This window comes from Vigna unguiculata, chromosome 9 (assembly GCF_004118075.2).
Source record: "Vigna unguiculata cultivar IT97K-499-35 chromosome 9, ASM411807v1, whole genome shotgun sequence".
NCBI lineage: Eukaryota > Viridiplantae > Streptophyta > Magnoliopsida > Fabales > Fabaceae > Vigna > Vigna unguiculata.
Window position 1 is genome coordinate 2,995,608 of NC_040287.1, and position 27,909 is coordinate 3,023,516.

At 29.6% G+C, this 27,909-nt stretch overlaps 4 protein-coding genes across 5 annotated transcripts; 3 read left to right on the top strand and 1 right to left on the bottom strand.

The window, feature by feature from the left end:
- Positions 1–763: 763 nt before the first annotated feature.
- On the top strand, positions 764–1,773 carry LOC114162681 (heat stress transcription factor A-9-like). The gene is made up of 2 exons (XM_028046637.1): positions 764–1,084; positions 1,177–1,773. Exons 1-2 carry the CDS (start codon positions 764–766, stop codon positions 1,771–1,773), a joined length of 918 nt encoding a protein of 305 aa, XP_027902438.1.
- Positions 1,774–4,210: 2,437 nt separating this feature from the next.
- LOC114164360 lies at positions 4,211–5,571 on the bottom strand. Of its 2 annotated transcripts, none has more exons than XM_028048998.1 (4): positions 5,341–5,571; positions 4,892–5,102; positions 4,721–4,782; positions 4,211–4,596 (listed from the first exon to the last, which is right to left on the bottom strand). In XM_028048998.1, the coding sequence occupies exons 1-4, from the start codon at positions 5,384–5,386 to the stop codon at positions 4,379–4,381; spliced, it is 537 nt and encodes a 178-aa protein (XP_027904799.1). In that variant the 5' UTR covers positions 5,387–5,571; the 3' UTR covers positions 4,211–4,378. The 2 variants fall into 2 exon arrangements, with proteins under 2 accessions (XP_027904799.1, XP_027904800.1); XM_028048999.1 differs by having other exon boundaries at positions 4,211–4,578; positions 5,341–5,567.
- A 9,169-nt stretch (positions 5,572–14,740) lies between these two features.
- Positions 14,741–18,280, top strand: LOC114163818 (IQ domain-containing protein IQM1-like). Its single transcript, XM_028048167.1, has 9 exons — positions 14,741–14,982; positions 15,370–15,887; positions 16,068–16,182; positions 16,271–16,336; positions 16,453–16,541; positions 16,662–16,749; positions 16,872–17,102; positions 17,267–17,368; positions 17,467–18,280. Exons 2-9 carry the CDS (start codon positions 15,430–15,432, stop codon positions 17,890–17,892), a joined length of 1,575 nt encoding a protein of 524 aa, XP_027903968.1. The 5' UTR covers positions 14,741–14,982; positions 15,370–15,429; the 3' UTR covers positions 17,893–18,280.
- Positions 18,281–21,847: 3,567 nt separating this feature from the next.
- LOC114195890 (EPIDERMAL PATTERNING FACTOR-like protein 3) lies at positions 21,848–23,058 on the top strand. The gene is made up of 3 exons (XM_028086318.1): positions 21,848–22,106; positions 22,246–22,316; positions 22,574–23,058. The coding sequence occupies exons 1-3, from the start codon at positions 21,986–21,988 to the stop codon at positions 22,805–22,807; spliced, it is 426 nt and encodes a 141-aa protein (XP_027942119.1). The 5' UTR covers positions 21,848–21,985; the 3' UTR covers positions 22,808–23,058.
- Positions 23,059–27,909: the final 4,851 nt, after the last annotated feature.

Sequence of the window (27,909 nt, forward strand, 5' to 3'; positions counted from 1 at the left end):
TTTTCATACGCTCTGTATTCATAATTCACTTTTTTATTTTGGAAAGTTTACAAAGACTTAATAAATAAATGAGAAAAAAAAATCATGGATACCAATTTTTATATTTTTATTTATTGAAAATCAAAGTGGTACAAGTCTCATAAGTAAAGATGAGAAAGTAAAGACCGTATAAAAAAAATCTATTATTTTAAAGTTTTGAATTAAAAGTGACATAAATTTTTATGTAAATTGGACTATTAGATCGTATTAATGTTATGTGTTTCTAATTAAGTTGAAAGAACTTCGATCACGGTAAATTTGATAACTCTTATGATAAATATATTGAAAATCATGATTTATAAACAATAGATAATACATATTTTTGGTTTTGAAAGGAATATTTTAAATCCTGTTTTTATTGTTCAATTTAAGAAATTTATCTTTAAAGGCTAAATTAGTGAAAAAGCGAAAAATAAAAATACAATGGCTTAAAGAAAAATAAAAAGATTAATTATTTCTTTCTGTAAAACGAATTAACAATCACGAACATTGAATTGTATCATTATTGCTATTATTTATATCATATATAACAATGTTGAATATTATATGTATTTTTTATTTGATCACACACATAAACTAATTCTTTTAGAATAACCCTCATAAATATAAATAAACAAAGGCATGACTGCATTCTTTTTGACAGAGACACTTTCATATTAAACGAACATGAATGTTGGCATTGGTTAAGAAAAACAAAGCGTTGTTCGGAAGAGAAGAAAGGAAAATGGATGTTTCCGGGTGCGAGTCCCTTCAGAAAGTGAAAGCAAAGGAACCAAAAAGGATTGGTCATGAAAACGGCATGGTTTTGGTGAAGAAAGAAGAAGAAGAAGATGATGATGAAGATGATGAGGAGTGGGTTCCACAACCGTTCGTGAAGAAGATATTGAAAATGGTGGAAGATGAGAGCTTGGACCCAATTGTGTCGTGGGGTGAAGGGCGTTGCAGTTTCGTGGTGTGGGATTCTGCTAAGTTCAGCAAAACCATTCTTCCACACTACTTCAAGCACAGTAACTTCTCCAGCTTCCTTCGCCAACTCAACAACTATGTCAGTGTTCTCTAATTAATCTCTCACTGCGTTAATTTCTTCATGCATGTTGCATTATTGATCACTGTGTATTTCTTAATTTCTTCTCGCAGGGGTTTAAGAAGGTTAATCCAAGGCGTTGGGAGTTTGCACGCGAAGGTTTTGAAGCAGGAAAAAGGCATTTACTGAAAAGTATCGTGAGAAGAGGAAGAAAGAAACGACTTCAAGGTGAAGTTGAGGAGCTGAAGAAGGAGAAGAACAAGTTAGCACTGGAGATTCTGAAGCTCACACAGCGGCTTAAGAATTCACAGGTTCAACTTAACAGTGTTGAGGAACGGCTTCGGTATGTTGAGTTGAAGCAGTATCAGACGTTGGATTTTCTGACCAGAATGGTTCAAGTGCCTGGTTTTGTCGAGCGATTGGTTCACAAGGTGCAGCAGAAAGATGGAGCAGACATGGTGAAGAGATGCAGATTTTTGGGACCTCAGTACCATAAGGGCACAAACAATAGCTCAAACTTTGGTTATTATAGACAGGAAGGTTGTGAACAACATGGTATCTTGTCGGAGACTACGAACACAGGACATGGTTATGATACTGTGTTAGAAGAATTACTGAGTGAGAGTTTTGATGAGGATGTAAATGTAAATGTGAATGAGTCGAGTATATATCTTGAGTTGGAGAGTTTGGTTGGATCCACAAGTGATTGATTGGTGGGGTAAATTAGTTTCCTGAGCATCTCTTGAGTGTTACAGTGATATTGTATGCACAAAACATAAAACATAAAAGGCAATATGGTTCATATTATGCAAAAGCAATGTTTTGTCAGAAAGCAGTCTTCCATGTTTCAAATACGTTGTTCACCAAAAGATCAGATTCAACTCTTCAGATCAGAGTCCACATCTTTTACTGATTTTTTAATCTTAGTTACATTAAGTTGATAATTTAAATATCTTTTTAATATATTTTAAAATGTCAAAATTAAACACGATAAAAATTCAAATTTCTTCCGACCACATAATACAACATAATAATATGTATCAAAACACCATACTACATACTCATCTAAATGCTAATTATTTATAATTACAATTTAACTAGTTAATTAAGAAAAAAATACCCTATTAAAATATTAAAAAATCACCTTGACTTAAATAATTGAATAAGCCCGTTCTCCCTTATGCAGAAAGTTATAGAAATTATTTGTCCGAATTTCAGATTTTTCTCTTTAATGATTATACAATTGTTTTTTTACAAAAAAAAATTATTAACAAATACTTTTCTTATTTTTCTTATAGTAAGCAAAAGAAAAAGGGAATTATTTTTCTTATATATACTAGTCTAAGTGAAGCTCCAATTCTTCAACTCTTTTCTTCTTTAAGTTTTTCACTTTAAATTTACATTCATTTTTCTTCTTACTTTACAATATCATACAAGATCTCATCCCTTTATCATATCTTTGAATTTAGAAGAGGAAATAAGTGTTATTTAGATTTCATTTATTTTATTGAGAAAACAAAAAGTTGTTTTTCCTTCTAAAATGGGTAAATAGTCTATTGTTTTCAACAAATATTCACCTATTTCGTTTCTATCATAATAATAAAAAAAAGCTTAATAGCATTTTTTATTTATGTATTTGTAGCAAGATTAAATATATTTTTTATTTAATGTTTATTCTAGGTAGTTCCAATTTTTTTTAAAAACACTAAATGTGGTCGTATCAGAGTTAATACCGTTTAAATTAGGATGAACTAAAATATACCATTACAATTATTCATTCTTTTTACGTATTTATTGTCCAATTCCAAGAATAAAACATTAACTTTGATAAAAAAAACCATCATATTAAGTTTTTTAAAAAATATAGAGACCACGTTAAATAAAAAATATTTCATCATTACTATCAATATAGATACAAAAAATTCTATTAAACCTAAGAAAAAGTTATGTGTTAATAACTTTAGTTTTGTTAGTTTGGCTTGAATTTAAAGGGAGTTTTTCCCTTTTTTTTTTTTTTTGCTTTTCTTTGAAATGACTCTTTAATGTTATATTAATATTAGTTTTTCTTTTTTTTATAGACTAAAGACATATTTTAACTATCTTAACTTTTATAAGAGTACAAACAAATATTAACAAAATTAAAACTTTTAATAGGAATTTACCTTCCTTTATTATACTAAAAATAAAATTAATAAATATCGAATGTATTAAACCGATCCTTCTAAAATTAATCATCTAAATAAATTATTCTTAACCATGTTTAAAAGAAATAAGTATAAGCCTTGGTGAAACTTAAATCAAATCATACATGTTAAAAATGATTATATATATTTAAAAAAATTATTTTGATTTAATTAAATTTTAAATAAGACTTAAAATTGAGTGTTTATAGTTGGATTTCAAATAAAAAAAATTATCTAATGCTCAAAATAAATTTTAATTGTTTTTTAAATATCTTATTATTTAAATTTTGTAGTCAACAAGATAATTTCATATCTAATTTATTAATTAATTTACATTTTTTACAACTCACCAATCAACTCGTTTATTTTCTATTTAATAATTCATCGCAAATTAAAAAAATAATAAATATAGAAGGAACAAGTTAAAGATAAAGAAAACATAATTAGATACAAGTAAAAAAAAATTAAAAATCAGTATAATAAATTCTCTTAAAAAAAATCAATTAAAAAAGTACACAAGTTTTAATATTTAAAATTTAATTATACATTTCCATTTATATAGATGAAGAGACCGCAGAAAAAAATGTAACTTACATATTTTTCTGATTAGGAACACACGTGTAAACAATAAGTCTTGCCGTGCCAGGGGAAAGATTTTTTGGAGTATAGCCGAAAACTCTTAACATGTGTAGTCCTTAAAAGTGAGACCTCAGAAGAGTTTAAAAATGACAACGATCCTTTAACTCATTTTTATTTTTTTAAATTTTATTTTAAATTATTTTTAACTCATTATTTCAATTATTATTAAATTATTACATTATATTAATAAAAGAAATTAAAATAAATAATTTAATAGTGATTAAAGTAGTGAATTAAGAACGAGTAAAAAAATATATTAAAATATAATTTTTCTTGAAAAAAGTATTAAGATAAACAGCAACACGGTTCAAAGAAAAAAATGCAAAAGAAATACTTAAATACCCTATCCAACATTTGCGAATCGTGAGAGCAACACAACTATTTCTTTTCACAAATTATTATTTGTGGGTCAGTGTTGGATCTTGATACAAACGTTGTCTCAAATGATAAAAAAATTCAAGAAAGAATCGAAATTCGAAAATTTGTAGCTGTCCTACTTTGGATGAATAGCTTGGAAAACAGCTTCGAACTCTTCTTTTACTCTTTCAAACACATTCGGACCCTTAATTTCATCGAGAGGAGTATTCTCAGTGATGTCATCGTTCCTTCCATGAGTTTCTTTATGGTGGTGTTTTGACTTGTCGTGGTGTATCATGCCTTTAATCTCTTCCTTAGCCTTCACAAATATGTTTGCTGCCAATAAAAAATTGTCTGTTTGGTTTGGATGAGGAAAACAGAGGGAAGACAATTTAACAGAAGAAAGAAAAGAGCTTCCATTGAAAAGGATTGGAACAATTAGCAGTGAAACTCATCACATTAATATATATACATTTACCTGATGGAGAGGTTGTGGCTTCTTGGTTATGTTTTGATGACTCAGCCATTTGATTTTCATCTCTAAATTACAAAATTAAAGAAACAGAAATCAGAGTCTTTTCTGGAGCCAATTTTTATTTCTTATATATTTTTGTGTAAGAAAAAATGTGTATAATGTGATGATGAAAACCTTATATCAGAAGCAGAAACCTTTCTCTTGTGATGGAAGACCTCAGAAAGGGCTTGAAACTCCTCCTTTGCTCTCTCGAACACATTTGGAGCCCTAACATCATCCATTGAAGTCTTCTCATCGATACCACTTCTCAGTCCATCACTTTCCCTGTTCTCATCTTCTGAATGCTTCGATCTCTCAGGAAAATTGGGTTCTCCATTTTCATTAACTGATGCAACAAAAAACACCAATAACGCATATCAGTTCTTATTTTCCATTTCTCGCTAATATCAACATTTCTTACCAGATAAATTAAAAGGAAATGGTGCAAAATCCAATCTATGTAAGAACCGCTAAAAAATGCAGTAAGGGTTACATCTTGCAAAATCAAATTAGATAAACACAAATGCACAAATGCAATTGCAAATCAAAGTTTCTGAAGACACAAAAAGGGGTAATTTTCTTACCTGAGAGTGGGTTTGTTGTTTCGTGGGTAGATTTAATCTGTGTCATGATGGGTTTAAGGTTGCTGCGTTTAAGGTTAACGGGGAAATCTATGTGGGGTTTTTCAGAAAGTGTTGACGTGGTTCTATTTTATCGAAACGAAGTGGGTTTTAAGATCAGATGGGTAACAATTGTTGGGAGAGCGACCAAAACCAACGAAATCCACAGAAAAGTGAATCTAACTTTTCGTTCACTCAAACGATTGATTTGTCGGATCAAGACGCCAACATGTCATCTACGTGTTTTTTTTCTGTGATTTCATAATATATTAATTATTACTGACTTATATATTTTAAAATATATTAAAAAAATATTTAAAATATTAGAATTACATCAACCTCTTAAATTAATAATAGATAGATATGGTAACCCATTGCTATCAACACCCCCTCTAATTTGCATTTTTTTTTAACTTTCTAGTGGGCCACAGCGGCCCAACTGACCATCCATTGTGGGCGGACTCTTCACTAGTCCATCTAACTAACCTAATTAGAGATGGCAAATAAATCTGTTTTCGTGGATATTGTCCGAACCCGTTCTGGTTTTGACATGGAATCTCCACATTGACTGGGTTTGGGTATGGGATTCCCCCGACTTTTTCAGTTGGGGATAAGGATGGGTATGGGAATGAACATATCCCCGCCATAATACCCGTCCCTGCCATATCTCCATTCTCGTTTAAATTATTAAAATATTCACAATTAATTAAGTAACCCTATATATATATATATATATATATTTCTTTTAATTATTTGGTTTGTAATGAAACTTATTCGCATCTCCAATATATTTTTTTTCTTATCATAACTTTTATGTAATTATGTTATAATGATGTATGTTAATTAAAAAAAAATTTTGCTCACATTTGAATATTTCTATTATTTTTTAATATTTTTATTTATTATATATTTTCTTTTCATATTATACTCACAATTTAAGGTAATATAAAAAAAATTATTTACTTATTATTAATTTTTGTTTAATTTGAATAACTCTTTTGTTTCATTAAAATAATTTTCGTTATTTTTCAATCATTGAGTATATATGTTGATATTTGAAAAGTTTTCTTAGTTCTCTAAGATATTTTTCATCTTATCATACCTTAATTATACATTTGATTTTCTTTATGCGATTTCTTTCGAATTATTTCTAAAACACACATTTGTTAGTTTTTTAATATTTTTTACTTATTGTTTATTATCTTCATCATGTAAAATAATATTTCGATATATTCTATCTATTTTTTTTTATAACTCATTATTAATCATACTGTAATTTTTTCACTTTAAATTATGTTTGAAGTGATTAAAATTATATATATATATATATATATATAAGAAAAACATGAAATAGTGACTGATTTAGTCATTAACCTATATCCGTCACTAATTTTCGTCATTGGTGATAGTAGTTGATTTATCAGTGATTAAATTAGTGACCGATTCAATGATCGAATTGATACTTGATTTAGTGACCAATTTAATTACTAATTTATTTGTAATTTGATGACAAATTTTTTGGTCACTAATGATATTTCTATTTAATTTTAACCACTTTAAACATAATTTAATAATTAGTTCTTTAAGGTATTTTTCATCTTATCATACCTTAATTATACATTTGATTTCCTTTGTGCGATTTCTTTCAATAGTTTCTCAAATTATTTATAAAACACACAGTTGTTAATTTTTTAATATTTTTATTTATTATTTATTTTCATCATGTAGAATAATATTTGATATATTCTATCTAATTATTTATTATTTTATAACTCATTATTAATTATACTGTAATTTTTTCACTTTAATTGTATAAATAACTTTTATTTACTACAATATAAAAATTTAATGTAATTGCTATGAATATTTTTTTGTCACTATCCAACATCTATTGAAGTTCAAAAGATACAAAATCTATGTCAAAATTTTATTATTATATTTATTATTTGTTCTTTGTATCATTTTGATCAAGTGACGTATTATAACTTTTATTAGTGTATAAAAAGAGATTCATTAGAATTTAAATAATTGAAGTAAACAAAAATTTAAAATATATTTTAATTTGAATATTTGTTTTCCTTTTATATTTTTTTAAAAATTTTTTAATTTTATCAACTAAGTTCATCAATGTTGTAGTTTACAAATTTAATAAATGTTTTGGTTTTCATAAAATTTTATTTGGTATTCTAATTTAAAATGTAGACAATTATAATTTATTTTAAAGTATTTTATATGGAAGAAACAATCATCCTCCTAATATTGAATATTTGATAATATTATGTTTTCTTTACCGTAATTTTTTTTCTTTTATAAAAATAATATTGAAGTAGTTAGAACATAGGTACGGGTATGGGTACGAGATTATACCCGTTACCCGGTGAAGATGGGGATGAGACAAAAGTTTGATACGCGTTGGATTTGGGTATGGGGATAGGTATGAATTTTTTATGTGAGGATGGATATGGAATATCGAAACCCGTCCCCATCTCACCCCGTTGCCATCCCTAAACCCGATAATCAAATTACACATCCTAATGGAATAAATTTGAGAATTTAATAATTAATATAAATGACAATCAATTATATAATTTATCTGGTTGTGATGGGATGAAAAGCTGCCAAACCAAACAAACACAATTTATCATATTGAAAAATGATAAAAACGAAATAAATAAGTGAGTAAAGTAAAATACCGTTTATTTTATTTTATATTTTGATTTATTTCTCCTATACTAACATGTCTATCTTATTTTTCTCATCCAAACAAAGTCTCGTCAATGGAGTTTTTCTTCTATTTTATGGTTTGATTTGCAGAAGGAACAGAAAAGAGTTCCAGTACAAGAACGACTTGTCAAAAACTTGACGTGGACATGACTCATCCTGATTTAATAAATTAATTTGAGATGCGTCTTTCTTAATTCAACTCTTCTATATATTTCAACTATAAAGTGATTTACTTTAATATTTTAATCAATTTGAAGTTTCCAAGAACCCTAATTTCATGTAATTCTGTCACGTTATCGCACATGCTTAAATTATTGACCAATATATATACATACTCTTCTTTCTTCCTCAGTCGTGTGTATCTCTTTAGTTGTAACATTTTAAATTTATTCTAATTTTCATTAAGGATGTGTTTTACACAACCTAGTTTATAAGCTAATCAGAGGTTTTTAATTAGTCAACACTCATACAAGCTGAAAATTTTAGTTTATAATTTTAAATTACAAGCTTATTTATTAGATTGTAGTATTTAGTAGAAATAATTGATAAACTAGTTAATAAATATAATTTTTTTCTTCCTCCACTTCTTTCGATCTCCCAATATTTTTTTAAAAAAAATCTTATAATTAGAAATTAGGAGACAAATTATTTTATAATTTATATTTACTAAATTAATTTTATGGTAATAAAAAAAATATTAATTACCTTACTCGACACATTGAAGGTAAATATGAGGTAACAGTTGAGTATCAAATGGTTGAGGCTATGCATATGACAAGGTGGTGTCATAAAGAAGTAAATTATTGTAGACATTTTATGATTAGGACATATTTGTTTGGACTTTAATACATTACTTATTTTAAAGCAAACAGGTTTAATTAATACAGAGAGATAAGATGATTGAACATGGCTGCTTTTGAAAAAAAAATTAAAAGAAAATGATTTTCTAATGCAAGTGGGTATTTATATTGTAATAAAAAAGAAGAGCATGTGTGAGGTTTCAGGAACAATAAATGATAATAGTCAAAAGAGTTGTTCACGTTGTGGTTGTGTAGTTAAATGCATAATTGTTAGCCAAATACATTACCAGTTTTCAATGCAACTCTGTGCTTTGACCTGAAATTAAAATATCTGAAAGACAAGAGAAGAGAGAAATAAAAGTGTTATTGTGAACGTATAGAATGACCTAAGGAAAATACCAAACCATTCAAAACGTGGCTTGAAAAAAGGGTACAACCAAAGTGCAAACAAACAGACACATAACATTCAATGGTCAAGATTTTTGACCATATTGACCCACTCGGTAAACCAAATTTTCACACACCGAGTTTTTTTTTTTCTTTTTTTTATAGCAAAGAACAAGAATATCAGAGTAGTTAAAACTAGTCCACCATGAAAACCGATGGTCAAACCGAAACAAGTTTAAAGGATAATATGAGATATTAGAGATTTGTATTATTTTTTTTCTTTTTCGTATTTGGAGTTTGTTTGAAATGAAAATGGTAAATATAGGTTGTTTTTGAAAAAATAAAACAGAGTGAAGTCGTTATGAATCAGAATAATTTTATAAGTGAAGTCCTTGTGATATATATTAGATTTTTCTTTTTTTTAAAAAAAAAAGTAAAGTTGTCATGAGTTATGACGACTTCACGTTTATGATACACTGAAATCGTCATGACTCATGACGACTTTAAATTTAAAAAAAAGAAAGAAACTAACATATATCATGACAATTTTATTTTTAATGTCGATTTCATTCTTGATAACTTCACTCTATTTAAAAAAAATTCAAATGGCTCATATTTACAATTCAACTTAAAATCTATCCTGAAATAAAAAAAAAGTCTTTTTAGACGTAGGATTTCCGACCCCAACGTAAATGTTGAGATATATATTTCAAATAGAAAATTAGTGTAATAGGGAATGAAAAAAAAAAAACTTAGTTTATAGGGATGCTAATGGGTAAAATCTCTAGCAATTGTGGAAATTGGTAGTGGCATCATATTTATTTAGATTTTTTTTAATTTGATTATTTATTGTGATAATGAATTTGTGTAGTCTGTGTTGTAATGTTACATCTAAAAAGAGTGAGGTGTGTGGATATTAATTGTTTTGGTTCGTAAGGTGGTCCATGCTTGACCATGTTAAGATGCATGTGTGTGTGTGTGAATCTTGGACGCCATTAATGGGAATGGGTTGGCTGCTCATCACTTCACATCAACACCGTACGTACTTCACTTTGGAGCTACCTACACTATCAATTTGTTTATTATTATTCGAAGTTTTGTTTTAATTACGTTACAAAATGAATAAATTAAATTGAAACATGCAATGTATTTTATTCTAATTTAACTTTATAAAATTAATTTGTAAAGTGAGAATTGTACTTACTTTTATATATATTATAAATTGACCTTATTTCTAGTTGATATAAAACTTTCAACACATTCATCTCAAGTTTAGTCTAACAAAAATAATATAAATTGGTGACAATTTTAATATATATTTTAGTATTTATTTCCTGCTATATTTATCAAACTTTAAATCATATTACAAAATCAACTACTTTTTTTGTCTTTTCCAGATATCTTCTTAATGTCCAACCACCATAATGAAGCTTGAGTGTTGCCATAATCCCTATCACAAAGAAATTTTCAGCCTCCATGACCAACCACCATAATTTCATTTAATGAGCTCATTTCAAAATCAAAACTTTCATTAAATATGACGACATTTTTCGCATTCATGTCCCTAATTTTTTTACCATGAATATCTTTTCAGCTAATCCATGTTATGCTTTTCTACCATATTCTCCATACAAACTTTTTCAATTTTGATCATTTATAAGTTTTTTAAATCAATTTTCAATTATTTTATTGCATTGATTTTATTTTTAACATTCTAGTTTACAGTAGTATTTCACTAACATACTATTTCTATTTTTCGTTTAAGATTTTTGTGTATGAGCTTAAAAATAATAACAAGATAGAATGTCTTCAAATTTTCTTGATTTATTTTACTTATTCTCTTAATAACTATTTCTCGCGTCAATCAAGAAAATGATCAATAATATTATCTCTTTACTGAAAAATATCATAAAAGCGATACTCCTAACATCTTAAACTTGTTAAAAAGTACTTAAAAATAAACAAAATAAGTATATTTAAGTGAAATAACTTTGATATCCATTCTGTTATTAAGAAAATATTTACATATATATATATATATATAAGTTAAAACAAAAATAATTATTTAGGGTTTAAATCACAAAATTGTGTGGCACAGAGCATGACTTTTGGTCTCCAAGTTTGAAAGATTATTTTCCGTACAGGAACATTCAACATATCCCCCTCGTGAGATCTATTAATCAAGCTTAATCTTTACGAGTGTACGACGAAAACAAAACACGTGCTGTTGATTTCTGATCCAACACACAAAAGGGACCTCACAAATCTTAAAACCCTAGATAATATTAATGATGTCTTTTTATTTATGTTTTAGGTTAAATATAATCTTCAACAATTTATTAATTATAGTATAACAAAAGTAAATAAAGATAAGAATGTGTTATGTGGAGAATTTTGATTGGCACGTGTTTATTTTATTTATATAAAGGGTTAAATTATAATTAAAACATATGTTTATGTTAGTATTAATTATAATTTGTCATTAAGGTGTGCATTATTGTGACCGCCATGTTACTTGAAACAATCAAAATTAACACCTCATGCTGGAAAATTTGGTGACACGTGAGATGAAGGGTAGAATGGTAAAAGAAAGATGTTGAATTGGAAAAGTCGTATATTAGAAGAGTGAGAAAGACACGGACAGTAACAAAAGTTGAGGCCACATAGCTTTTCTTATCCGTCACACAGTTTACGAAACGCGCTCTTGACTAATCACTATTGCTTTCATCAAAATAAAACAAAAATAATATAGTGATGATAAAATTTGTTATGATTAATTAGTTTGATAGTACTCATTTTTACTTAGACATGTTAGATGTGTCAGTTTGATAATATTTTAAAAAATATGTCAATTGAATCTCAAATTTTAAAAATATATTTCAATTAGGTCATTTTCAGCAAAAAAATATTAATGTCATTAACCGTATTGATGTTTAAAATGACTTACAAAATTAAGTATTGATATTTATATTAAAATTTAGTGGTAAAAGTCATGAATTAAATTAACGACTTTAGTAATTTTTTTCTGATTAAGACACTTTTTCAAAAATTAAAATTAAATTGACACATTTTTAAAAGCAGATACCAAACTGATAAATATAAATGAAAATGTGAACCATCTTACTAATTAAACCAAAAGTTTAATAGCATTTTTGTGTCTAACTTTTGTTTTATTGAAAGTGATTTTTCAAAATTTTAACGTATTTTTTGTTCTGTTTAATAATGTTGATGTCATTTAAAAGATAATATTTTTTTTCATTTTTAAATGATTTCAACTCCAATGTAAAAGTTATAGAGATAAAAACGAAAAACTATATTAAATGATTTTTATAAAAATTACGATAAAAAATATTAAACCTAATAAATAATTACAATAATACAAATAAAATGTAATCAAATTTTATTTATATTAATGCATTTTTAATTAAGTATTTTATCATTTAATTTTTGTAATAATTGAGATAATATAACTATTATGTTTTTATTCTTTCATTTATAATTCATTTGTTTTTTATTTATAGTTTTCGTCAATTCGTTAGTCCAACTCCCAAATTTGAAAGTTAAAAAAAATTGAAAAGAAAAAGTTAACAAGTTGATTTATGAATTAGAAAGAGAAAAAAACGAGAGTAGTAACTATGGTCGATAACATAATTAAATGGCAGAATACTTAAAATAAAACAAAAAACATATATTAATTTCTCAATAAAATTATTGTTTTTAAGACAGATTCAATTTAAAATAACTAGAATTATTATGTATTTAAAAGTTTAATTAATAAGAAAAAAAAATTAGAAAAATGAAATTAAGCACATTTTTTTCCGCTAATTGAAGATAATAGAAACTCTTCAAGACGCATTGAACAACCAATAAAGATACATGCATTATTTTGCGATGATCAAAATTTACTTAAGGGATAGATATATTCAACATGACAAAATTCTAGTCAAATATAAAAAACAAATAATATAATTTTTATCTCGTTAAATTTGGACCACCATAAGATAAATACTTCCTCCAATATTGAATATAAGAAAATTAGTTAGATACACTTAATTCTATTAACTTCATTTAGTAAGTAAATATGTTTTTTAAATAGCATATATGGAATTTGATATAAATAAAAAAGGGGCGCCGTCATATACAAAATTGCAATGAAATAAAATAAAAATGTATTTTAGAAACAGTTTCATTAAATTGCAATTGACTCACATTTGAGTCTCTTATATTTTAGACTGGAAAAAGTGGTATGTATATTTCTTATTTTAGTTAAAAAATTGTTGAATAATGACTATTTCATAAGGATATAAATTCTAAAAGGTATCTGAGTTTTTTATTGGGTTTTAGTAAAAAAAAAAAATCTTTATTTCATACACTATAATAATAAAAATATAGTAATATTTTATTTTATTTTTTAGAAAATGGTGAAATCCCTGTTTTTTACAATTTTATAATTTTCTAATATACATTAAAAAAGTTACATTTTTAAAAAATATTTACAAAAAAAACAGCAATGTTCAGTTAGCTTAAAATGAGAATAATAAATGATGGGTGATTATAAATTTTTAATATTTATTCAATTTTTGTGGATAAAAAAACAGAATGAATTTTGCCTTCAATGGTCAATTATGGAGGAATCAACAAAACATTCAACAATGGTTTCCATGTTCAACGAGAGAGTTAAAAACCAAGGAATTGAGGAATATTTATCTTATTTGTGAATATTAATTGTATTTAAGATTTGAAAAGAAATATGTTTTTATCCTCACATTTTCAATGAAACATAGTCAATATCCGTATACTTTCATAAGGAGTGGATTTGTTCTTCCAACTTCAAAAGAACATGTGTTGTATCAATTTCTTTTATAAGAAATTACATTTTTTTTAAAACCTTAAAAGCATTTAAATCATCAATGTAAAACTACAATACCTTAAAAACATCATGTGAAAGATATAAAGACAAAAGTGAAAATTTTGTCTCAAGATATTAATAACATTTTGACTTTGTTCTTGATCACGGATAAGGTATTGGACCCTTCTTAGTAAAATGTGAACAAAAAGATTGAAATTTTTTGAAGCCATTTACAACACTAGAGTTTCTTTTGTTTTGAATGAATGTAGATACCTCTAAAGTTTCTTAATTAGGTTAAAAAGAACCAAGGTTTTCCAATGGAACCTCAAAGAAGCTAACTTTATTTGACCAGCAGCCTAAAACCTATTTCTTCATTTTTATTTCAAATTTGTGTGTTTTGTTGTGCCCTTTTATGAAATTAAAAACAGAAGCACATATCCTCTGCAAGGGTCTATGCACCTTAAAAAATCCAAATTGAGGTCGACTTCAAACCGTAACCTTTGAACCACTCAACCCAACTTGTGGGTTGGACTTTGGAAAAATAAAAATATAATTCACACAGCTAAACTTTAGAACCCTATTATTATGACCACCCACCATTTATTTTCCCATTCGAAGTTGCGTTAGCAGATTCGTTGTGGAATTCAAAGACACCCCTTTTTCTCTCTTTTTTCCATTCTTGACACGTATTTGAAAGTCTGCTACCTGTGTGGAAATTCGGTTCTTCAGAGCTTATATATAAGCAAACAAAGACACTAACATATTCCCATCTTTCTGCATTTATATTTGATCCTGAAACAAGACTTCAATTCATACACACCAAACACCTATACCTAGTACGCAAAGGTAAATCATTCATGTTGGATTTTTTCTGCTGCTTTTGATGAAGTTGTTTGTTGCATAAATACATACATCTTCGGTGCATCAAAAACCAAACTTGTTTTTATTCATGGGGTTGCATGGTTAAACAAATAAGTATCAGGATTATGCAGCATCTATTTTGTTTTCTTCATCAACAAAACAGAAAGAGAAAGACAGAAAAAGTTTTTATTTTTGTTGTGAGGGACGCTTCTTTTTTCTTTTCTTTTTTTTATAATTCGATGGTGAGAAGAACAATTATGAAATGAAATGAACTCAACAAAATGGGGAGTTTTGTTCTGTAAGAATTTTCTGGGTTGGATGTGTAGTCTATTTATAACGCATCTAACAGAAACAAGTGTGTTGTGTTGGCAGGAATCAAAATAGTGATAGTTTTCTTCGAAGAAATTGAAGTGTGGGGGGATCTACATCTCTATGGGATTATCACTTTCATTACTGTCATCAGCCTGGGAAGAAATCGTTAGACATTCTCTCTTTGGTTTGTCTTTGAATTTGACCTTCGGTTCAAAAGATGGGGCTGTGATTTTGAGATCAGGTAGCTTCAAGAAAAGAGAATCAGACACCACTTCTGTGTTGTCAAAGGGTGCCTCTACCACCGGCTCAAGCAAGTTGAAGGATTACAGACCCGAACACATGATCTTTGAAAGAAACCTTTCATGCATTAAAGGAATGGAGATGATGGGTTCTGAGAGAAGTGAACTGTTGCAGCAGAAGCCAGTGCCTGTTCTTTCTCTGCCTAAAGAAGTGGTTTTCTCTTCCCCAAGACCAGTTAGTGAGCTTGATGCTGCCGCAACTAAAGTTCAGAAAGTCTACAAGAGTTACCGCACCAGAAGAAACCTTGCAGATTGTGCTGTTGTTGTGGAAGAGCTCTGGTAAGTCTCAAACAAATTCTTTTAGATTAAGATCCTCTCATGCCAGCAAGTTATGTTTACACTGCACAAAAATGAAATCAATCTAGATGTGATTTCTTGGTCATTTTTGTTGGTGCTGTTCTCCAATCAGTTAATATTTTTGGTATGTTACTAATTGGTTATGATATTTAATTGATGTAGGTGGAAGGCATTAGACTTTGCTGCTCTTAAAAGAAGTTCTGTTTCATTCTTCAATGTGGAGAAACAAGAAACAGCTATGTCACGGTGGGCAAGAGCAAGGACAAGAGCTGCTAAGGTATATTCCATTGAAATTCAACTTTCTCTAAATCAAAGTACATTCATTTATCTTCTTATTCTTATAATTTGATTTGGGATATGTACAGGTTGGAAAAGGTTTATCCAAGGATGATAAGGCTCAAAAGTTGGCCCTGCAACATTGGCTCGAAGCTGTAAGTTACCCATTACTCAATTAACAACTCCTACTTAGCCATGAAATTGTGTTACATTCTAGTTTATGGTCTCATCTAATGTTGGCAATGTGCATTCTTTTTTGTTTTCTGAACAGATTGATCCACGGCATCGTTATGGACACAATTTGCACATGTATTACGATATTTGGTTTGAAAGCCAAAGCTCACAACCATTTTTCTACTGGTAAACTCTTATTCTGAGATATCTAATCATCTATATGTTCTGAATAATTTATCTTGTAGTTTGCAAAATCTATAGAAGCTAAGGATCTCGATGGTTAACTTTGTCCTTTATGATTTTCAGGTTGGATGTTGGAGATGGCAAAGAAATTAATCTTGAGAAATGTCCAAGGGCCGTCCTGCAACGCCAGTGCATTACATATCTTGGACCAGTAAGTTATCACTGATCAACCTTAGTTTTACTATGTTTTTTGGTTAATTAACACTACAAAAGCTTTTACATTAATCTGTGAAGTGTATAATCTAATGTTTGTCTGTGTTGTAACCATTGCAGAAAGAAAGAGAAGAATATGAAGTAATTGTTAAAGACGGAAAGCTAGTGTACAGAGGGGATGGAAGGTTCGTGGACACTGATGGAAAGTCGAAATGGATATTTGTTCTCAGCACCACAAGGTCCTTGTATGTGGGGCGCAAGCAGAAAGGTTCATTTCAACACTCTAGCTTTCTTTCTGGTGCTGCTACAACAGCTGCAGGCAGATTAGTGGCTCATCAGGGTGTGCTTGAGGTAAACAACACATAATCTAAAGTTCACAAGATACCACTTTTGTTCAACAATAACTTTTTCACTTTACACGTTTACATCACTTTAGAGAAATTTCAAAGTACTCAAATTATTGGTAGCAAAAGAAAGGTGACTGATACACAAAGTGTTTGATAAAAACAATGCAGGCTATTTGGCCATACAGTGGTCATTATCACCCCACGGAAGAGAACTTCAAGGAATTTATAAGCTTTCTTAACGAGCACAACGTGGACCTTTCCAATGTGAAGGTAAAAAATTTTGTTCACCAAGTGAAGTCAATTATTGAGAGAGTGAGTTTGTTGTGAAATAAATAAGCTGATATAGTTGTTGATTTGTTTCCTTGCAGAAATGTGCTATAGATGATGATGCTCCTTCAATGGTTGGGTCCACTTCATTTAGTGACATTAAAGAGTCACAACAAATTAAGGGTCCCCCTCTACCTTCCACCAATTGCATCACCATGAATGCAACAACACTTCATAAAGAGACTGAAAAGAAGGTTGAGGTCCCAGTTTTTGACGTGTCTAAGAGGCTAACATGCAAGTGGTCTACTGGGGCAGGACCCAGGATCGGGTGTGTGCGTGACTACCCTGAACATCTTCAATCAAGGGCCTTGGAACAAGTCAACCTCTCCCCCAGGCCTGCTTCTGCACGCCCATATAGCTACGGCCCAATCCCATCCCCAAGGCCCAGCCCAAAAGTCAGAATGTCTCCAAGGCTTGCTTACATGGGCCTACCCAGCCCAAGGCGCCCAATCCCTGCTACAAGTTAAGACAACAAACATGTTTGATGTTGTGTTGGTTCTGAAAATTTTCCAATGTTTGACACCTGAAGCATGGACATGGAAGAGAATTAGTGATGAAATTATGGATGTCTGAGACCAAAGTACCAAGTACATAATAGTGACAAAAAACTGAGATGACATCAAAGAGGCTCAATTCTCTCTCTCTCTCTCTCTAGCTAGGTAGCTAGCTTCTGTTTTTGTCTTACAATTTCTTTATTTCTTCATTACTAGGCTCAATGAGTCACTCACTCTGTATTAACACTGTGATTCGTCTCTGGTTTTCCTTTGTTTTTAAAAGGGCCATTCACTTCATTCTTCATTGTAAGTAGAGTTGTATAAGTTTCTAATTCAACACCATATCAATTTTTGTCTGCTACCTATAAATCAAATAACATTCTTTTCTTCAACTTTTACGTTTTCTTCACTTATATATAATATTGCAATAAAACTGTTTGAATATTGTTTACTAATTTTAATTCTGTTAATAAATATATTGAATTTTAATGGATTAACAAATGTGAGGTGAGTTTAATTTGAATTCAAAATGGCTTTGCAATTCCAAAAGTTTTAGGCAAAAAAATGCATACCATTGACTTCAAACACTGCATTAAATTAAATATATATATATATATATATATATATATATATATATATATATATATATATATATATATATATATATATATATATATATTTAGACTGGTTTGAATTCAAAATTAACTTTCCAATACTAAAAAGTTTGGGCAAAAAGTGAATACAATTGACTTCAAGCAATGCATTAAATTAAAATGTATTCATGGATTAAAATTGACTTTGACTCTAAATTAATTGTTTTTTTCTTGTATACTACATAATTCAGATTTTACATGAAATTATTAAGGGTAGGAAATAGATTTACTCTAATTAGTTTTATGTTAGTCCATTATTACTCTAACCTTTTCTCATCTTTCTTGTAGTATTAGCGTAAGTTGAATTAATTAATGTATTGGAAAATGTTCTGAACGCAAGTTCAAATTAGTTTGTAAACATAATCATTTAAAAAACGTTTTATAATTTTGTTTGCAGTTTTCAATTCTATACTAGCACAATATTCATCTCTCTTCTAACCTGTTCTTTGTATTTTATTGTTCTACTACAAATTTATTTGATTTTCATTCTAATTTATTAGCGGAATCCATTTTCTGTTCTAAGTGTGCAAACACCCAGGTTGACCAAAAAAGCACAAATGTGAGTTTCTTAGTCAAAACTAAGATATCCAATAAGATCGTGCTCAAAAACCCAAGTTGGAAACACTAAAAAGTCAACGTGGTCGTGCTACAAATAAAAGAAGACCCAAATTCAAAGTCCAATTCTTGTAATTTCTCTTTATTCTTTTTTAATGAAATAAAAAAAATGAGTTTTTCATTCTGTAATAATTTTAACTTCCCTAAAGAACCCTCGTTGATCATCATGTTTGTTTCGACTGAATTAATTAGATTCATTAATTTGAATGTTTTTTAAGAACTAACCATTCTTCTTAATATTAATCAATTTAATTTGATGTGACTAGACATATTTAATGGATGGACCATTGAGATAATCAGAATTGATATTTTTCTAAATATTAGTTCCTTATGATCAACCAGAAATATATTTTAGATAGAGATTAATCAGTATGAAGAGATTCAATTATACATAATATTATACAAAGTAATAAAAATATATTATTTAAAAATTTTAGGTTAAAGGTGACGTGAATTCTTTTTATATAAATTTAGATTACGTTTATGTAATTTCTACTAAATGAATTCTCTTAAAAAAAATATGGTGCAATAACCATAACTCATTTCTGAAAAAGATAGTTGAAAATTCAAATATAAATTTAAGTAAAAATAAGAAAGTTAAATAGGTTGGAATTCTTATATTATATGGATTAATCTGGCATCACATTTATCTAATCTTTGTACCGAAATTTTTCTTAAAAAATAACATAAAAAAATATATGTATAAACAAGTAGAAAATGAGTGAAAATAATCATCACTCTCTCACTTATTTTCCTTCTTCCTTATTTCTCGCAGAATGAAGCAGAGGGTTCTGAGTTGATGTTTGATTGGATATCAATCGGTGAAGACAATTCAGGAGCGAATAATCAAATCACTCAATCAATTGGTGATGTTCTTTGTCATATTTTTTTAATCTATAAGTCATTGGTTCCCCATGAAATAGTCTTAACTAATTTTGGGTAGTCGCACCAATTTTGTAGGGGCCATTTCTCTTTCACCTATTCTTCTCCACACTGCACTGATATGGTAATCTTTGGCATCAGAGTGCAGTGTGTAGACTACACTGTACCAGTTTTTCTTCCTACCACACTCTGCAACCATCACTGTCATCACTCATACCCTCTTCTGTTGCTGTTGCTTTTTCTTTTCTTCCAAGGCGGCTTCTGCTTATAGAAATTTGAGACAAACAATGGAATTAGGTTTGGTGGTTTATTAAAACCTGAATTCAAACATTGTTTTCAATCTAAAATAATGTACTTGTCTAAAAATGTAATTATCAATTTTGATATTACTTGTTAAATTTACGGAGAGTTTTATCGGAGAGAATAAATATCAATGAAACTTGAATCTAACTACATAAGACATTGATACCATTCTCAACCTAAATTTTAAGATAATGAGTTTTTGGATCTTTATTTTTATATAATACTCTACTTTCTTATTTTTATCCAAGACTTAGATTTAAATGACTTCGTGACATGTATATCACTTTAAACATGTTACTATGTGTGTTTGATTTTGAATTACATTAATTACGAAGGGTTTTGTTTGTTAAAGAAAACTCACTTTGATCATCTTACACTATTAAAAATATTAACTTTTAACTTTTAGTTGAGAGATGTTGGTGTCAACATATACTACCTCACTTGAGTTCAAAGTTTCTCATGAAATTTCAACCCCTCATTGATGAAAAATCAAACTGAAAATGGTGTCTGTGAAAACAATTTGAGTGAGTGAGCACAGGGTACATATTGAGATAAGTAATAAAGACTGCTTCATTCACATCCACTTTAGTCAATATCATGAATATATCAACTTTGCTCTTCTCCAACCCTCCTTTGACCATCATTCATTAGTGATTCAATTCAATGAAGAGAATTGATTCACTGCATGTTTCCTGTTCCCACCGACCTGCATGAAATTGACTTAACCATGAAATGTTGCATTCCATTCTGCATAATTTGCCATTTAATCAATCTTGGTTCAGCCACACTAGCCTACATGTACCATTTGTTCCAGTTTGAGGCACTTGCAATTATGACTAGTATGATTCCTGTCCGCTACATATTTCCTTCATATTCCTCCAATGGTGAAAAGTACACTTCAAATTCTTGATCAATATCAACAACAAAAGTAATAATATATTAATAATCTTTTCGACCGAGGAATTTGAGTCTGGTATGGGGAAGTCATTTCAGACTGTTAAAATTGAAAATTTTTGACAGATGTGGCTCTGCAGTCTAGGTAGTCTAAGACTTTCTGCATATCTGTGAAGTCTCACACTCTATAGGGACATTGCAGCTCAGTAATCAATTAACAACGAATCCGAATCAGGTGCACCTGCAGCAGTTAGTATTTAACTTATATTATAATCTTTTAACATTTTATTATGTAACACCAGGTAAGATTCTCTGTATTTTATCATAAAAAATTTTACTGAAAGTTTTTTAAGACATGGTAGATCATCATAGTTTTGCATACATGAAAACATTTTTGTGTTTTACATACCTTACTGGGTTGATATTATGTGACAAGTAAAAAAATGTTAGATATGCCAACCTGTACGCAACTTTTTTGAGAAGTGAGAAAATAAAGGATTTTTCAACAGATCTTTGGTGGGGTCTCTAGCATATCTCTGAGTGTTTACTCTTTGTTCTTTTTGTGACACGACTTGCTCCAATCTCAGTCAACAACAGTGGTATTTGGTCTCTTCAAGTGAGAGTAATAGTCTTTAACCAACCCAAAACTCTGCTAGTGGTGCTTCTGCATTTTGGACCTATCTACTCTCACAACACCCTTTGGCATAAACCCTTTTAGGATGTCCACAACTGTGAAGACAAGAAGAATGTGCTACATTCTAATGGCTTCAATTCTAATCACACATTTGGTCTGCGTAAAAAGCAAGCCTTTGTTTCTGCTTGATGCTTCAACTCAACAAGGTCAGTAGTTTCATCAACATACATGTTACCACAGAATCACTTTTTTTCCCCTTTCACATCATCTAATAATCCCATTTGCCACTTTCACTTTCTCTCTAATGAAGTATTGTCTTTTCCACCTTTTGGTGATTACCAACAGCACCCTTCAAGCACTCTTCCACAGTAGCTGATGTTCAAGGCGTATCAAAACATGTTTTTGACTCCACACAGGTACCATTACATTAAACTCGTTATTAAGGACATGTATTATGTATAAGTCCAGAACAATGATTTGATGTTGTCATACTTTCCTTAACATCTCATTCATACGTATCATTTCTTTTCATCTTTCTCTCTTCCATATAAATCCATCATCTGTCATACATATATTTTTCATTTTCCATCTCTTTCATTAGAGGTTTCCGACAAGTTTTCATTTGATAAGTTTACATGTTTGTGTTGTGTTTTACCTGGTTATGTTGCTGTAGGGGAATGAAAGAAAAACTATGCTGAAATCAAAGGGCAAAGGGTACAAAGAAGCATTGAGGGGACTGAGCAGGTTAGGGTCAACACCACCAAGGTGTGAGCACAAGTGTGGAGGTTGTATTCCCTGTGACCCTATTCAAATTCCTACCAACAATGATCTTCTGGGTGCTCAGTATGCAAATTACGAGCCAGAAGGATGGAAGTGCAAATGTGGCAATACTTACTTCAATCCATGATCACCAAACCAGAACTTCTTGTTATATGTTTGTGCATAGCCTTTGAAGTTGAATGTTTTGGATACAACTGATTGAGATCTGTGTTAAAACCAGCAAGTTTCTCCACAGTGATCTTAGATGATTGGTTGCTAATTAAAACTAACAAATATTAGATGATTTTGTTTATTTTAACCTCAAGGTGTTCTTGGTTGCTATTTTTCTGCTTTTCTGGATTAAGGAAATTTCGTGTTAAACCTTGCTTAGCTTTACAATTATACTGCTATGAGGTAGAAGATTTTACTAATGTGATTCATATGTAATAGCACACCTTTCCTTTTTAATCCACATGTTATAAGGACTAGTCTGTTTTGTAATAATGACTTGGAAAATGTTACGTTACAGCATTTAAAAAATAAAGAAATATAGCACATGATAGATAAAAACTGTAATAGTTTACTTCAAAGTTTCCATCTTAAGGGGGAAAATATATTATGTTATATTTTGTAGTGAAAAATGATTAAATGACCGGTGCATTTTGACTACTATTTGACGTGAAAAATGAATTTTAATTTTTTTTTCACTTGCAAAAGATAGAGAGGCACGTAATGGGAATATGAACATTAGTAAAATAGCAATTACAAGCGGCGAGAGAAAAGAAAACCACCAAAAGCGGTTTTGTTCTAAAACCACTCGCAAACCACAACGATTGATGTTGGAATCTTGCGAAACTCTTCGCCCCTTCCCTGCGAAATCCACCCTTCATAACTATTTAATGTTTTTTTTTCTATGGTATTCAAATTTTACTTAAAGGGGTTAAAGGTTGTCATTCTTGTTATTATGCACACTTTTTTATCCACCTAAGTCATACTCATAGGTAAGATCCGTATTATATATGATAATTCTGGAAGGAATAAATGGTGACCACTGATTTATTAATTGGTGACCTACTTTGAATTTTTGTACAACAGTTTCACCACTCCTATGTTGTAAGGAAAACTACAACTAAAACATTTCTAGTATATTAGAAGACGTCAATAACATGTATGAAAAGTATATTTACTCCTAAGAAAAATTGTTGTAGAATAATTGGTTCACAACTCCCATCTAACACATATGATAACAACGAATGCATTAACTAGTGACCTACTAATTACTTTTTGCACAAAAATATCAACTAGGGTTTGTTATTATGGTACTAAACATGTATATCATTCATAGTGAATCACGTGACCTTCAAAGCATGTATGGAAAACCTAATAAATATTGATGCAAGATAATTGATTCACAAAATTCAGCTCACATATACATTGACTCTAGATAGAATAATTGGTGACCATTGACTTAATAACTGGTGACCTACCTTGAACTTTTTGTACAATAGTTTCACCACTTCTCTGTTGTAAGGAAAACAACATCTAAAACATTTATAGTGTCTTAGAAGACCTTAATAACATGTATAGAAGGTATATTTACTCCTAACAAAAATTGTTGTGTAATAATTGGTCCACAACTTCCACCTCACACACATGATAACATTGGATGCATTAACTAGTGACCTCTGATGTATTATATGGTGACCTGTCAATTACGTTTTGCACAACAAGATCAATTGGGGTTTGTTGTTATGGTACTAAACATGTATACCATTCACAGTCACATGACTTTCAAAGCATGTATGGAAGGTATATTGAACCTAATAAATATTAGTGAGATAATTGGTCCACGAAATTCAGCTCACATATATTGACTTTGGATGGAATAACTGGTGACCACTGACTTATTAACTGGTGACATACCTTGAACTTAATGCATAACAGTTTCATCACTGTTCTATTTTAAGGAAGTCCACAACTAAAACATTTTTATGTATTAGAAGACGTCAATAACATGTATGGAAGGTATATTTACTCCTAAGAAAAATTGTTGTGGAATAATTGGTCCACAACTCCCACCTCACATACATGATAATAGTGGATGCATTGACTAATGACCTCTAATGTATTACATGGTGACATGCCAATTACTTTTTGTACAACAATATCAACTAGGGTTTGTTGTTAAGGTACTAAACATATATATCATTCACAGTGAATCACACTTAGGGTTCAACATAATGACAGAACTTCGAAAAGGGGATTTCCAAAAAATGTCGTCTTCTTCCTCACACTTTCGTCTTCACCACTTCTCCCTACCCTTGCGCGAGAAACCCTTCCTTTCGATGCTTGGGAGTGTTCTACGTCTTCCGTTTTTGTTTTCTCCCACTCGTTTTCCCTTTTGTCTTTCTCTTCTTTCGTGGAATGAAACAAAGACAGTGGCTTTCGCAGGGAGGGTGGAGATTTTCCAAGGAAGATGACCGACACAGTGGATTTCGCAAGGAGGGAGTAGAGAGTTTTGAAGGATTCCGACACCAGTCATTATGGTCTCGAGTGATTTTAGAGAAAAACCGCTTTTTGTGATTTTCTTTTCTCTCAATTGTTATTTCACTAAAGTTCATATTTCCCTCACGTGCCACTCCATCTTTTGCAAGTGAAAAAAAATTAAAATTCATTTTCCACGTTAGGTAGTAATGCAGTAGTCAAAATGTAGTAGTCATTTAATCATTTTCCATTTTGTAGTATATCAGAGTTATTCTTAACATACATGTTATTTTGGACATAATTTCGTGAATAATTCTATTTGTGTTTTTTAATATTAATAAATAAATAAAAATAGGTACTCAATAAATAATAAATAGAGAGTAGGTAAAGAAGTAACAGTAATAATTACATAGTAAAATAGAATATATAAAAGATGTACTTATCATTATATTTATAAATATACATTCTTATATGGTTTGACAATGCATGCAAGATATCCCTGTTTAATTATTTAATACACAGAATTAAACATTTTTTTTGTTGGTGTGTCGCTTGTAAATGATTAATTTGCGAAGAAATAATTTTTTATTTAGATTTAATCACATTTAGTTTTTTAATTTAATACCCCATTTTAACAAAAGAATATTTTACATTTCCAGAAAATAAAAATTTACAATTAAATCACCAAAACAAAATGAAAATTAGGGATGACAAATGATAAGGGTGAGAAAGAGTTTCATTATCATATATTAATTCTCCAAAAAAAATTAATCTCCATCCATAACCATATTTGTTTGATAAGTATAAAATTTGTGCCTCATCTCAATCCACATCCCACTATGTACATCCATGTTTGTAAATATTTTTTTTACTCTTTCAATAATATTAATTGATTATTTGTTATAAAAAAATAAAAATCAATGCAAAAGAAATATAACAAAATCAAATATTCAATATCAAAAGGATATGTCAACATTTTCTCAATGTTAATCTAGAAATAAGGATTTAGTATGTTTTTAATCCCTTAACTTATAGTGAAAATTGAAATTAACTCCTATTTAAAACTTCGTCCCAATTTACTCCTCAAATTTCATAAATTTGGGAATTTAGTCATTTCAGCCAAATTTTGTTGAGTATATTTGACGTTTTAAACGCGTTTAATGATAACATTTTAGATGTTTACGCGGTTTGACACATTTTTGGTTTAGTGTTAAAGATTTTTGGTTCAATGTTAAAGTGTTAGCTGAGAAATGTGGTTGAAAAATTAAATAAACTTAACAAAATTAGGTTAAAAATGACTAAATTCACACATTTTTAAAGTTTGAGACTAAATTGGACTAAAGTTTCAAATATGGACTATTTCCAAATTTCACTGAAAGCTAAGGGACAAAAAACATATCTAACCCTAGGAAGACATTATATTATAATTGTATACGTTCCAAATTAGAATATCAAATAAAATAACCAAAACATTTATTAATTTTGCAAAGTGCTAATAAAACAAAGTTGATAAAATTAAAAAATATTTTTTAAAAAAATTATAAAAAGCAAATAATCAAGTTTAAAAATATTTTAAGCGTATCTTCTCTCTCTTTCTCTAAATCCTATTGATATCCTTATTTTATACAATAATAAAATTTAACATGGATTTTCATCTTTTAAACTTCAATATATATTAGATATCGATAAATAAAATTCATAACAATGACATTAAATTATTATATTTTATTAAATGAAATGTCTCTATATAATTAAGATGGTAAAATTACACTTATGACATAAAGTTAGAAAATAAATAAAAAATATATAAAAAATTATAAAAAATAGTATATACATGATAAGAATAAAGAACAAATAAATATATTAAAAAGAAGTAAAAATGATCAAATGTATGTTTTAGAAATATTTTGGTATATAACTGAACGGAATCACAAAAAGAAAAATAAATGTATAATTAAATATATGATAAGATAAAAGGTACCTTTTGTAAGCCCCATTTCTTTCAGCTTATGAGTTTTGGGCCTCGCCTTTTCGTAGGCCCAAGGCCAGCCCATGAAAGAGACCCCCAATACCCTGCCCAGCTCTCACACTCTCACTTTTCACTTTTTCAGAAAAAGCAAATTTCCTTCCATCTCCCAGCTGGAATTTGAGAGCTCTACTAGGGCACAATGAACTTCCCTCCTTGAGCTAGCTAGGACCATTTTCGTTTCCAAGTAAGTAACCCTTAGGGTTTCCCGATCTTTCCCCTCTTATTCTTCAATGTTTTGATACATGGGTTGGATTAGGGTTTAACCTTATACCACGTGTTGTTTTGGTTTTCATGTTGCAGCTCACTACTTTAGTTCCTAGAGCTGTGGTCCTCCTTAGTTGTGGGCTTATTGCATTTAACGTCTAAAAAGGTAAGGGAAGCTAGGGTATACGTTTTTCTTTGAAGTATTATGCGTATTTCTGGAATGCTCTAGTGTCTTTGGCGTTTAAATCTTGTTGTTGGATGTATGAAAATGGTTGTTGTGTGTGTATTTGACTGAATGAGAAGATGCATGTGCTGGCAGGTGAGAAACATGTTAATCTCACCCAAGCGAGTAACCCTCGCCTAAGCGAGAGTAGTAGGGACTCACCCCTGAATTTCAGCTCGAGTCGCCTAGGCGACTGACTTTGTTTTTGAGCGAGGCGTAGTCTCGCTTAGGCGAGGCGTAGTCTCGCTTAGGCGAGGCGTAGTCTCGCTTAGGCGAGGCGTAGTCTCGCTTAGGCGAGACGCTGTCGCCT

Excerpts from the sequence above, each read along its gene's own strand:
- LOC114164360 (XM_028048998.1), bottom strand. The coding sequence starts at position 5,386 with ATGACACAGATTAAATCTACCCACGAAACAACAAACCCACTCTCAG. Across the intron at positions 5,103-5,340 it reads AACAACAAACCCACTCTCAG|TTAATGAAAATGGAGAACCC; the intron begins GTAAGAAAATTA and ends TTGTTGCATCAG. Across the intron at positions 4,597-4,720 it reads AGCCACAACCTCTCCATCAG|ACAATTTTTTATTGGCAGCA; the intron begins GTAAATGTATAT and ends CAAACCAAACAG.
- LOC114162681 (XM_028046637.1), top strand. The coding sequence starts at position 764 with ATGGATGTTTCCGGGTGCGAGTCCCTTCAGAAAGTGAAAGCAAAGGAA. Across the intron at positions 1,085-1,176 it reads TTCGCCAACTCAACAACTAT|GGGTTTAAGAAGGTTAATCC; the intron begins GTCAGTGTTCTC and ends TTCTTCTCGCAG.
- LOC114195890 (XM_028086318.1), top strand. The coding sequence starts at position 21,986 with ATGTCCACAACTGTGAAGACAAGAAGAATGTGCTACATTCTAATGGCT. Across the intron at positions 22,107-22,245 it reads TGATGCTTCAACTCAACAAG|CACCCTTCAAGCACTCTTCC; the intron begins GTCAGTAGTTTC and ends GATTACCAACAG. Across the intron at positions 22,317-22,573 it reads ATGTTTTTGACTCCACACAG|GGGAATGAAAGAAAAACTAT; the intron begins GTACCATTACAT and ends ATGTTGCTGTAG.
- LOC114163818 (XM_028048167.1), top strand. The coding sequence starts at position 15,430 with ATGGGATTATCACTTTCATTACTGTCATCAGCCTGGGAAGAAATCGTT. Across the intron at positions 16,337-16,452 it reads TGCAACATTGGCTCGAAGCT|ATTGATCCACGGCATCGTTA; the intron begins GTAAGTTACCCA and ends TTTTCTGAACAG. Across the intron at positions 17,369-17,466 it reads TGGACCTTTCCAATGTGAAG|AAATGTGCTATAGATGATGA; the intron begins GTAAAAAATTTT and ends GTTTCCTTGCAG.